The sequence below is a fragment of the Castanea sativa genome, chromosome 1 (genome assembly GCF_040712315.1).
Source record: "Castanea sativa cultivar Marrone di Chiusa Pesio chromosome 1, ASM4071231v1".
Classification (NCBI taxonomy): Eukaryota; Viridiplantae; Streptophyta; class Magnoliopsida; order Fagales; family Fagaceae; genus Castanea; species Castanea sativa.
The window spans coordinates 17,460,952-17,473,377 of record NC_134013.1 but is presented as its reverse complement, the minus strand read 5'-3'; the positions used below and the strand labels follow the sequence as shown (position 1 = coordinate 17,473,377).

The following is a 12,426-nucleotide window of genomic DNA, read 5'->3' as shown; positions in this document are numbered from 1 at the left end:
ATGCCATTCTATGGTGGATGCAATTGGTGATAATTGCGAGATCCAGAATGCTAGTGAAGGCAAGGCTCGATGAAGCCCATTAGTAGCTGAGACTCGGAGGGTCTAAGTACAGAGGATGGTCTAAGTACAGAGGATTACAATAAGTTGGAGGTTTTAAATTGTAATCCTTGTACTCCAACTTATTTACTAGTGTAGTACTTAATTTTTTGTTGTCGATAAATTAGTCATAGTATTTACTATATAGGGGAATAGAATAAATTAATCAAAGTAGCTCAGTAACAGGTTTGAGTTTGTTCAATAAGAAAATGAATCAAATTTGAACATGTAATCTATTTTGGTAATAAGGTCTAGCTCAAATTGTGTTTGAAATAAAATAAAATTATAAATTTTCAATACTCGACTCAATTAGACTCATTTATAGCTCTAGTCGAAACACTTTTTTTTTCCATTACTATTATTTTTTCCTTAATTCTTTCCATCATACAAGGTAAAAATAATTTTTTATTATCATTATTTGCCTTTTGGGTTCTTAGAAATATCACTTTAATGTATGTGTTTATATTAGTAATAAGACATTCAATTTAAATATTTAATCCTTTAGACATTGAATTATGACAAATCAAATTATTTTTTCATTAAAGTCTAATATATTGAAGGGTAAACTATGTATTTGGTTCCTATCATCTACACAATATTTCAATTTGATCCCAAACCTTTCAATTTTATCTACTTGGTCCCTAACCTTTCAATTCAGTGTCAATTTAGTTCATGTCGTTATCTCTTGGATGAAAATTGTTGACGTAGTAAACAACTAAAATATAAAATTAGTTTATTATCACATTAACGAAAACTTTTTTTTTGGTTAGGCCGTTAGCCATGTCAATATTTTCCATTCAAAAAATAACAGCATGGATTAAATTGATATGATACTGAAAGATTATAGACCAAATTGACACAATTCAAAAGTTATGGACCAAATTAAGATATAGTGTAAAAAATATGGATCAATTATGTAGTTTACCCTATATTTAATGACGTTATATGTACACTATATTTATTTAATGATGTTATATGTACATAATAATAGTGGTATTTAAAAATTATTACAAAAACTGGGTACACCTCGGGTAATTGAATACTATAAATCTGTAAAACTATAAAAGAAGATATTAAAATACAAAATTTATTGTATCACAAATCTTTTAACAGTTTAATTTTTAAATCTCTCGATTAAACCATAAGTATTATGACCAAATTAGCACTCACATCAAATGTGATATTTGTAAAATCCATTCCTTTTTAGCTTGGGATAAGAAATTGCTCACCGGACTTGAGAATCGAGATCCATTAGCTTGGTTTTTCCTAAAAAAGAAAAGAAAAGAAAAGAAAAGAAGAGAAAAGAAGATCAATTAGCTTGGTACCCACAAATGGACTTTCTCTAATTTCGTGGACCCCAATCAAGTAATCAACTCCTCCTTCTTTATTTTTCACTTTATGAATAATTTCACCTTTTATATAATAATAAAAAAATCCCCTTTATTTCGAAAGAACAATTTTTGTTTTTTGAAAGCATTTCGAAAGAACAATTGAATTGCTTGCTTTCTAAATTATATTGGAGCAACCACATCAGTTTGTTCATAATTTTTGTCTATTTTACACGAAAAAATCTACTTTTTTTATTTTACACCTCCACTTTTACAAAACACCCACATCAGTTTATCTATTTTACACATTTATTTAATAAAATATTCATTCTTTTATATTTTTTATTATTTATTTTCCTCCCCACTGGGTCTTCTCCGGCGAGCGTCTTCTCCGTCGAGCGTCACTGCGTCTTCTCCAACGAACGTCTTCTCCGTCGAGCCTGCGTCTTCTCCGTCGAGCGTTTTCTCCGTCGAGCGTTTTCTCCGTCGAGCGTTTTCTCCGTCGAGCGTCAGTGCGTCTTCTCTGGCGAGCGTCTTCTCCGTCGAGCTTGCGTCTTCTCCATCGAGCCTCACTGCGTCTTCTTCGGCGAGCGTCTTCTCCGTCGAGCCTCACTGCATCTTCTCCGGCGAGCGTCTTCTCCGTCGAGCCTGCGTCTTCTCCGTCGAGCCTCACCCACACCTAAACCCATTCTTCTCCGGCGGCTAGAGGAAGAAAAATGGATGAGATGAGAGAAAGAGAGAGGTGTGCTATGTCTGAGAGAGAGAGAGAGAGAGAGGGAGGTGAGAGTCAGTAGGAGGTGAGAGAAAAAATTATTAAAAAATTAAATACACATGCTACAGTACCCGTGTAAATTTACACGATACTGTAGCAATTTGAAGGAGAATGTAAAATATAGATAGTTATACATGAGCTGATGTGGGCTGTTTTTGATAAAAAATGTGTAAATTTGAACATTTTTTTTATTATACACATTTATACACCATCTGATGCAATTGCTCCTAAAGATATTTCTTCACACTTCGAGTATCAAATATTTCTTTATAAGATCCTTTATACAGTCTCTTATGCTTATTTTCCATTCACATTATTGATTATAAACGAGAAATAAAATATAATATAATAATATGACAAGTGAGTAGATATCATATTTAACCAATAAATGAGATGAGATATGTGATGTGATATGCCACACAAGTTCACGAAGAAAAGTACAATAATAACTCAGGTAAAACTTTCAAGAATATGTATATATTATCTGGCAAACACTCTTCAAACCAACCAGCCTAAACATAGTAATTGTAAAAATTCAATCAAAGTCCTCAGAGGCTCAAATCTCCAACCTCTCCACCAAATAATCACCACAATGTTTCCAAACTTTTTCAGCCTAGTCTCCTTGTACGGAACCTATCTCCGCCGCTGCTTCACAGCCACAGGCCTCTCCTCACAAACCATCAACATAGACAACGAAACCACAATCCACTTCTGGGGTCCAAAAGAAACCACCCAAAATCAAAAACCCTCACTAGTTTTCATCCATGGCTTTGGTCCAATGGCAATTTGGCAGTGGGGTCAACAGGTCAAATTCTTTTCGCCTCACTTCAACGTCTACGTTCCTGACTTGATCTTCTTCGGTGACTCAACCACGAAATCCCCAGAGAGAAGTGAGGTGTTTCAAGCTGTTTCTGTGGGGAAACTCATGGAGACATTAGGGGTCCAAAAGTATCACGTTGTGGGAACAAGCTATGGTGGGTTTGTGGCTTATCAAATGGCGAAGATGTTTAGGGAGAGAGTTGAAAAGGCAGTGATAGCTAGCTCTGGTGTGAATCTGAGACGCAGAGACAACGAGGCTTTGTTGAAGAGAGCAAAGTTGGAGAAGATTGAGGAGCTAATGTTGCCGGCCACGGCGGAGCAGTTGAGGACTTTGATGGTTTTGTCTGCGAACAAACGTTTCAACATCTTGCCTGACTTTTTCTTCAATGATTTCATACACGTAAGAAATACTTGACATCTTTTTCTTTTTATAAATTCATTACTATTCTTGATTTCTTTCACATAAATAGGAGGAAATTATATATATATATATATATATATATATATATATATATATATGGCCATTTTATTAAAAAAAGGATCATGGTTCATACTCCATAGTTCATTCATATTATAAAAGTAAATTCGATACAAAGCCCTTCCCTTTCTTTTAATATTTTTTTTTATTCTCTCAAAGTAGTTATTGTTGTTTTGGAAGAGTCGAAAAGGCCAAAACTTTTTCGTGTATTAGTATTACGCATTGATAAAAATCATATTAATTGTAAATTAAGAAATTATTTAATAATATAATTAAAATTAAACTATATGTAAATTAATGAGAGTCCTTTTAAATTTCTTCAAGTTTCATGGTGGCGAAATAAAAATAATACATTGTTATTAAAGTTTTTTACTTTTCTTGAAACTCTTGATAATTGAGTTATAGTTAGGGTAGAGTATAATTTTTTTAATATACTTTAATCATAGGGTTTCAGTTAAGTAATTTATGTTAATTATTTTAATATATTTGTAATGTGTTACATGACAAAATTATGATGTGTATGACAACGTGATGAGTTACGTCATGTATAACATAAATTTTATTTTGTAAGACGTTTACCTATAAAATATATAATTTTATAGTGAATATTTTGCTAATAAAAATTAAACGATTGGTTATTATATAATTTCACATCTATTATATAGTGTATTGAAGTTCTTATCACATGTAATATTTTTTGTGTTTAGATAGAATTTAGTCGGTGGATTTATGTTACTTAGTATTTCTAGTGACACATAGAACTGATAGAAGGTGATACTTGAATCGATTTTAAAAGTCCATGATTTCAATTGAAACTTTGTTTGGTTTCTAATAAAATATATGTATTGAAAATTTTAAATTTTTGAGTAATATGAAACAATCTTCATCTATAGGGAAATTATACATTTTACTCAAGTCTTTAGGTGAAGCTGCTTGGTGGAAGAAAAGTACTGTAATTACTTGGTAGTTGGTGCAACCAATATACACACTACGTTTAAGACTTTTTTTTATTCCGGATTTGATGTAAATTTAATAATAAAAATAAATAATATGGAATGTTATGTGTGATAGGATGGAAAATTTTTTTCTGCAATTTAGACCGTTCAGTCCCCTTCTACTCTCCTTTGGATCCAAAAGCAACATTTGAAACTTGTGGACCATGCATTTATTTGTTGTATCCTCAGTACACGACCTGTTTGTGTACTATGTCCTATTTCTCTATTTATTTTCAATGAAGCATTAATTTGTCGTTTTTCCAGGAAAATGTAATCTTTTACTTTACAGGATAGTCATTCTTCTATATATAATAACTTGTACTATTAGCGCCTTTTTCGTTTTGGTATGTCCTTGGTCGGACTCATTCATTACATTAACATAATTAGCAGAGTGAACCATAATTGTTCCACAAGCGGGCAGGTTTAGCTCGCTACTGTTGCATCACATATGTTATTACTTGTACTGGGGCATTTGTTTCTCATGTATGACATAGTCATTTAATGAAGATGATAAAAGATGGTTTCATATGGATGCAGAAATTGTACTCCGAAAACAGGATGGAAAAGTTGGAGCTTCTGAAGGGACTTACCCTTGGAAGAGAGGAGACACCAAACATTTCTCCTCTTCAGCAGGTACCATTTTCATTTTTCTCAACACTTCCAAGTTTTAAATATTTTAGCACAAAATTCTCTTATGGCTTTTAACTTTTAAGCATAGGCTGTCAATTTATTCTGCATTTCCTGTATAGTTTTGAACATCTTTCTAATTTATGACTTATCTGAATCATTCGTATTTCCATTTTCCCTGAAGGAGGTCTTGATAGTATGGGGAGACCGAGACCAAATATTTCCTATAGAAATGGCTACAGAACTCAAAGAGTATGTACCTCTTTACTCTCTCTAAAACTATTACACTTAATTTTATGCTAAAAAATGGCTAGCTTATGCTTTTTAATAATGAAAGTAAATTTATACAATTAGAATTAAAAAAAAAATTCCAAATGCTTATCATGTAAATTTAGGCATTTTAAAATCAATTTATTACAATTTATATTTTTTAATCATTTTGGACATAGTTTAATCTTAGTCAATGCTAGTGGTTTGGAAATTCTTCCAACCAATATGAGAGGCTGAGAAATTTTTGGTTGCATATTCCAGGCTTCTTGGGGAGAAAGCAAGATTGGAAGTGATAGAGAACACATCACACGTTCCTCAGATTGATTGCTCAGGACAGTTCAACAACATTGTCAAAAAGTTCTTAAGTGGGTCCTTGTGATGATCTAATTGTCTATTTAAAAATGTTGGGTTGGATTTGAGTAGGCACCAAATTTTTCCTACTTTTGATTAGATTATATGAAGCAACAAATACTAAGCGTTTTTCGTGCATTCTTGATCTGCATTACATCTGTCTTCTCATCTGTGGTGCCAATTAATTTTTAATAAGTGTATTATTTAAAAGGATCATCAGATCAACATCAAGATAGAATATTAAAATCTATCGATCAATTAGTCTCAACAAATATATTAAAAATTTACAAAATTTGACTTATTTCAATGACTTTAAGCCTTAGGTGTGATCTTTAACTCTTATTTTAATTACAATTCTAAACGGTTTTGCATATATTTTTCTAGAACTTCACCAAAAAATTGACAAGTTTAGTTTAAAAAACATCGAAGACACATTTTGTTGGCAAATTGTGATTTGCATTCAGCCCCAGAAGCAATTATCAAGGCTAGTTAGGCTGGCGTGTATTCTCTGGGCTCATGGGTGTGAACGCGTTGTCTCCACAGCCCAATCCATTTGCAGGCTTGGTTTAGGGCCTAAAAGCTCCTTCATAAGTTGATTTAAAATCAAGACGAAGTGACAAACAATAAAATTTCATCTGCTATTGTGGAATAAAAGCAATATAAAGATAAGATAAAGAAATATCATATTGATATTTGTATTCTATCTTTCTAGTGGTCATTCACCACATCATATTATCGCTAATAGTAATTATATGTTTATTTTCTCTATGTCTCTTGGTGTATCATTTGTAAAAAAACGTTACACATATATGTAGATGGAAGGGAAAGACTGAAAATTTACAACTTATGAGACAAAATCCCTTATGTCGCAAATGATCCCTTATTAAATTGTCTTCCCTAATATAGTAGGGAGGTGGCTGACAAGCCATCCATGTGAACATGAATAGCAACATACCATTTGCATTTTTTATTTTGGCCAAAATGCAATGATATTTTTGGTTTAATCTTGCTAAAGGTCTTGTAACTCAATTGACACATTTTAGTTTTCAATGGAAATATTTAAAGTTCAAATCTTCCCACCCCCATTTATTGAATCATAAAAAAAAAAAAGGCTTAATCGTATTTGGTTCAAAAAATATGTTTTAGGCTAACTTGAACAAGTTGTGCTCAAGACCGAGCTCTTGGAACTTGGAAGTGTAGATGCCTTTCTTGAATTGGAAGGGGCACTTTGGTGAGGTCCATGGTACAGGCCATCCCTTATATACATGTCTTACTTTAAAATTAGAGGATATATCATATTTTGATGTAAAAGTGTGCACATTTTAAGATATAAAAGTGAGTGTGAAATAACCAATGTGAAAAAGTGATGTGAGGCAATAAAAACCCTTAATATTACTAACAAAATTCGTAAGATGTTGGACTAATGACAAGCATTGAAAAAACAAAAGGGCATCTAGCTCTGAAAAGCTAGGATTCGCCTCAATAAAAGATTAGTGGGAGCCTTGGTTTAAAAGGTTTAAGGAAATGAGCGAGACACTACTGGCTAAAATGGGGTGGACGGTGATCACAAAGCCTAAAAGCTTTGGTTATAAATCCTCTCAACTAACTAGGCACACTAATTGGATGAAGTGTCCTAGAGTTAACTTGATCTTTTGGATGAACTAATGATGTTGGAATGTCCATGCTGCAACAACTTTTTGCTAAGAAAACTATGAGAGCTATCAATCAAATCCCCATTCCAAGATATCCAATACTAAACAAGCCAATTTGGCTGAGTGAAAATTTTGGTGTTCTTTTAACAAAGGTAGGTTATATATAAAAAATATTTTAGAGAACTTGAGAAATAGGGATAGTGGTTTGGAGCTGCTGGGTTGCAACATATATATTATATAAGTATATCTAACAATTTCACAAAAAGAAAAAGAAAGAAAGAAAAAGAAAATCCTATGAATACAAATTTAATCAGAAGAATTCAATAGTTTGGAAGAAGTTTTGGAGTGACGAAATTTATGAGAGATTTAAAAATATTTTTGTGGAGAATTGAACTGGGTGTTCTAACCCTCATGAAGTTGTTAGTAGCCAAGTTTGAGTGTGGGGATCAACGTTGGATGTTATATGGATTAGAGGAGGCAATAGAAGTTAATGTTTTCCAAAGATGCTCCATTAATTACCACCGCACATCTTTAGTGCGATAGTCACTCCACAAGTATAAGTGTTGGTGGGATGTGGGAGTAAGGGTCCGGGTTCAAGTCTCCACGAGAGAACTTCACACACATAATATAATATGTTCAAGGGAAAAGTTAATAAATGCACTAAAGCATTGGTTAAGAACTTTTTAGAAACTTTTTATAGGAAAAAAAAAATTAACTAACTTGACAACTTTTTATATTTTCCATAAAAATTGTATTAAAATTTTTCTAAAATAGTTTATTAACAAATACCTAAAAACCATGGATGGAGCTATGCTTTGGCATTGGGGGCAATGCCCCCCCCCCCCCCCCCAACTTTTTTGGAAATATATATATATATATAGTTAATATTTGACTCCAAAATATATACACTTAGCCCCCTCCAAAATATTTACAAATTACCCCATGAAACATCCAAAATAAAAATGAAAATCAACTGACCTTCCTTTTTGCCCAATTGCCCCAAGAATAATTGAAAAACCTTTAGACAAAACCTTAAAACTAGAAAAACAAATCACAGTCCTCTCTCTATGATGTGTTGTGTGAGGAAGAGACTCTAGCTGCTCTGCCTCTTTTTTTAATTTTATGAAACCTAGTCTCTGTCTCCCAGCTCTTGCTCCTCTCTTTGCTTGTATGCAGTGACAAAGTATATAACTAGTAGCGATGCGGGTAGTAACTGATATTTCTCAATATTCAAATATAAAGGTGTGGCCTCTAATATTTAGACCAAAAAAGAAAAGAAAAGGTTTTTAATAAAAACAAACTTGTGGCTATCGTTAGAGGACTAGAGTACTGGGTAGTGCTGTAGTTTGTACTCTGTAGAGACTAATAAGAAGAGGAAAAAGGAAAAAAAAAATTGGTTCTTTGTTTGACTTTTGTGGTCTTAGGACGATAGAAAAGTTGTTTATTTAATGTTTTGTAATGAATTGTTAATATTAATATTGTTGTGACTTTATTATCAATAAATTATTAACACTAAATTTGTTATGTTTTATGGGCATGTTTATTTGGGTTTTTGTTTGGGATTAATTTTGTGGGGAATGTTGTGGATTTGGGTGTCCCTAGCATTATTCAAAGGAAAGTTATAAATAATTCATAAACTAATAATGATGATTTAGTGCTGCTAACTTCTAGTGTTGATGTCCTAATTTTTGAAAATCCTAAAATAAAATCTTTAAAAATCACCAACAATAAAATTGGTATTAGTTTATATATTGTAGTGTAATTTTGGATTGCATTTGCAAATATGAGATTATAATGTTAATGAACATGATAAAATTCAATAAGCTTACATTAAGCTTGCCCCCCCTAGGTTCAAAGTCTGGCTCCATCCTTGCTTAAAACCAATGAGCATCCATTAACATGACCCTATATTCAATAACCCTCGTTCGAAGCTTATTGATGAGTCGTGAGGGTATGGCTCTTTCTTGGTTTACCTTAAAAGTAGAATTTGGGTATTATAAAGATTTGAACATGAGAAATAAGATGCTAGCTAAAGGTGGGGGAGGTAGACCCAATTGCTCTCCATAGGAAAATTAAGGTATTACTCACTTTTTTAACAAAGCTCTAGAAGGTTTCACATGATTTTCAAATGTGAGTTGCTCTATGAGCCTCCTTTTATGGGATGGGTCAAGAATAATGTTGATGCAGCTTAGGTGTTTTGAAAGGTTTGTTTGGTAGCTTTGATAAGATCGAATCATATGGAGATTTGAAAATTAAATGCATCAATTTAAATCACAAGTGTGGCCTTGATGTCTATAATAGAGGCCTTACGATTGGCCTTCACTTGTATTATTAGACTATGTTTAAATGAGTTTTAATAAGGAAGCATGTAGTACATGAGTGACATCTGGAGGTACATCTTCCATCCAGATTGGCAAGGGCGGGGGGGGAGGGGGATGACTGCTTTTCTCGCCAGAGAATGAGCCACCTTGTTACAATGCCTACGTACATGAGATAAATTGAAAACAAAAAACTGCGAGGCAAGATAATGAATATCTATTACAATGTGACCATATTGAGCTAGAGACCTATGACCATCATTGAAAGAACTAATTAAGCTAGCTGAGTCTCCCTCAGGCTCGATATTATAGAAGCCCAATTCAAGGGCAAGTTCCACTCCACGTCGTGCAACCAATGCTTCTACCTCGATGACAGAGTGAGGCAATGGTACCAGTTGAGAGAGTGATGCCATAACCTGTCTACCACCATTTCGAATTACCACACCCAAATCAGAACTGCCTTCCTTCTCAAACATAGCATTGTTGAAATTAATTTTGAAGCATGAGGTCAATGGAGGTGTCCAAGCCGCTTGGGATTGCTGAGGGCAATATCTTAGTGGACTCATCGTGAAGTCACGTTCCTACAAGCATTCCTTGGCTAATTGTAGTAGCTAGTTCAATGGTACCCTATCTTTTAAGTAATTTCGAATTTTCTAAGATTGTTTTTTATTTATTTATATTGAAATGTTAAACCAAATCTTCTCTCCTATCCCATAAAAAAAAAAAGTCTTCTCTACTAAATAAAATAAACAAAATCATACACTATCTTATTGGACAAAATTCATATTTGTCTTTTATTTTTTTATAAACTCAATTTCATGTTTTATATTTGTGTGTGAGTAGATGGAATATCTAGATGTTCAATATAAATTTACATTGTAAACATGTAAAACAGCCAAATCTATGAATTAAAAACATATTCAAAATATGTGAAAGACAAATAACGTACCTTTACTTAGGGGTGTCCACGGGTCGGTCTGGGTCGAATTTGTGCCCAACACAGAACCGACCCGATTTCATCGGGTGGCAGATCGGCGGACCCGCCACTGACTGATTCTACCTACGATCAGATTGAGTCGAAATCTCCGACGGGTCGAGTTGTTTCGCTCAAAACCGAGAGAATAGTGGTAAATGATCGACCACCATCGGATTTGGATGTAGATCACGAGATTGCCACCGAATCTGGATGGCGAACTCAAGATCTCCACCCAATCTGGCGGAAATCACGAGATCAACATCGGCTCTAGGCGGAGAACTCAAGATCTCCATCGGATTTGGACATAGAAACGGAGATCTCCACTAAAACTGAGCTGATCTAAAAGAGAAAAGGAGGAAAATCAGTGAAATTTGCCTATTTTTCAGTCAGGTTGGCTTCGGCGGGTTAAGAGAAGTGAAACCAAAACTCGAATCGACAAGGGTCGGGTTTTGTTGGACAAAACCGTCACCGACCGCAGTGGTGCTCAGGTCGGTTGACTTTCGATTCGGGTGATGGCAGGTTGAGCGGGTCCTGGACACCCCTACCTCTACTCCTCTAGATAAGGTATCTTATCTGGATGATTGAATGCCTGAATATCATAGTTTTGAAGTATTTCGCCTACGCCTTCATTAGTAAATACACAGAAGTAGATGCTCGAATTTCTGACCAAATATAGAGACGCAAACAGGTTATAAAAACCTGTAGGAAATGGATATATGGACCTATAGTTGCATTTGTAAAACACTATTAAAAGTTCTAAAATCACCACTATAGGTTCTTTTGGGTTATAATGATGTTTTCTATAGTGGTGGTTATGAACATCACTATTGTATTGTGACTATAGACCTATAGTGGCGTTTTACAAAAATACCACTATAGGTCCATGTCTTATAGTGACGTTTTTAAAACACTACTATAGCCTATTTAAACAAAATAATATTGGCCTATAATAGCATTTTATAAATGCCACTATAGCATATGGACCTATAGTGGCATTTTAAAACGCCACTATAGCCAATAAAAGAAATTGACCTATAGCAACTTTTCAAATGCCACTATAGGGTTAGACCTATTGTGCCGTTTTAAAATGCCTCTATAGCCAATGAGATAAAATTTCAAATTTGACCTATAGTTGCATTTGAAACACCACTATAGGGTATAGAGCTATAATGGCGTTTTTAAAACGCTACTATAGACCCATTTTATTATTATTTTTTTAAAAATAGACCCAAGTATAGGATCTATAGTATAGGACCTACAGTGGCGTTTGGTTGGGCTTTAAAAAAAAAAAAAAAAAAACCCCTCTATTATAGCCCTTAAAAAAAAACTAGGTCTATAGTGGCGTTTTATGAACGCCACTAGAAGTCCAAAAAACGCAACTATAAAATTTTTTTCTTTAATTATATTTTTTCCTATATAGAATTAGCTACTTGTCTACAAGCATATATACATATCATTTGTCCATAAACATATCACCTATCCAAAAAATATGCCGCTATATATAGTCGAAAGGTACAAAACCAGGTCGCACAACATTAGCTTGAACATCAATATATATTGATTGATAAAGACATTAGTGTGAGCGAGTTCCATATCTAATGCTTGAGACCATAATAAAAATCTATAGGGTTTGATGTGAAATTCATTGAAAAATCTAAAAGTTAAGTCTGAGTTTTCAGCATCATGGACCCTATGTGTAATATCATGGTAGGGAAGAAGTGGGTGTACACCTAAGGGAAGATTT

General features: G+C 33.7%; 2 protein-coding genes across 2 annotated transcripts; one reads left to right on the top strand and one right to left on the bottom strand.

The window, feature by feature from the left end:
* The first annotated feature begins 2,675 nt into the window (after positions 1–2,675).
* Positions 2,676–5,874, top strand: LOC142606544 (uncharacterized). Its single transcript, XM_075777870.1, has 4 exons — positions 2,676–3,415; positions 5,026–5,121; positions 5,300–5,367; positions 5,647–5,874. The coding sequence occupies exons 1-4, from the start codon at positions 2,789–2,791 to the stop codon at positions 5,762–5,764; spliced, it is 909 nt and encodes a 302-aa protein (XP_075633985.1). The 5' UTR covers positions 2,676–2,788; the 3' UTR covers positions 5,765–5,874.
* Positions 5,875–9,741: 3,867 nt separating this feature from the next.
* On the bottom strand, positions 9,742–10,272 carry LOC142621581 (uncharacterized). The gene has a single exon (XM_075794878.1). The coding sequence runs from the start codon at positions 10,270–10,272 to the stop codon at positions 9,742–9,744; it is 531 nt and encodes a 176-aa protein (XP_075650993.1).
* Positions 10,273–12,426: the final 2,154 nt, after the last annotated feature.

Coding starts and splice junctions, on each gene's coding strand:
- LOC142606544 (XM_075777870.1), top strand. CDS start 2,789: ATGTTTCCAAACTTTTTCAGCCTAGTCTCCTTGTACGGAACCTATCTC. Junction 3,416..5,025: donor TCTTCAATGATTTCATACAC/GTAAGAAATACT, acceptor ATATGGATGCAG/AAATTGTACTCCGAAAACAG. Junction 5,122..5,299: donor ACATTTCTCCTCTTCAGCAG/GTACCATTTTCA, acceptor TTTTCCCTGAAG/GAGGTCTTGATAGTATGGGG.
- LOC142621581 (XM_075794878.1), bottom strand. CDS start 10,272: ATGAGTCCACTAAGATATTGCCCTCAGCAATCCCAAGCGGCTTGGACA.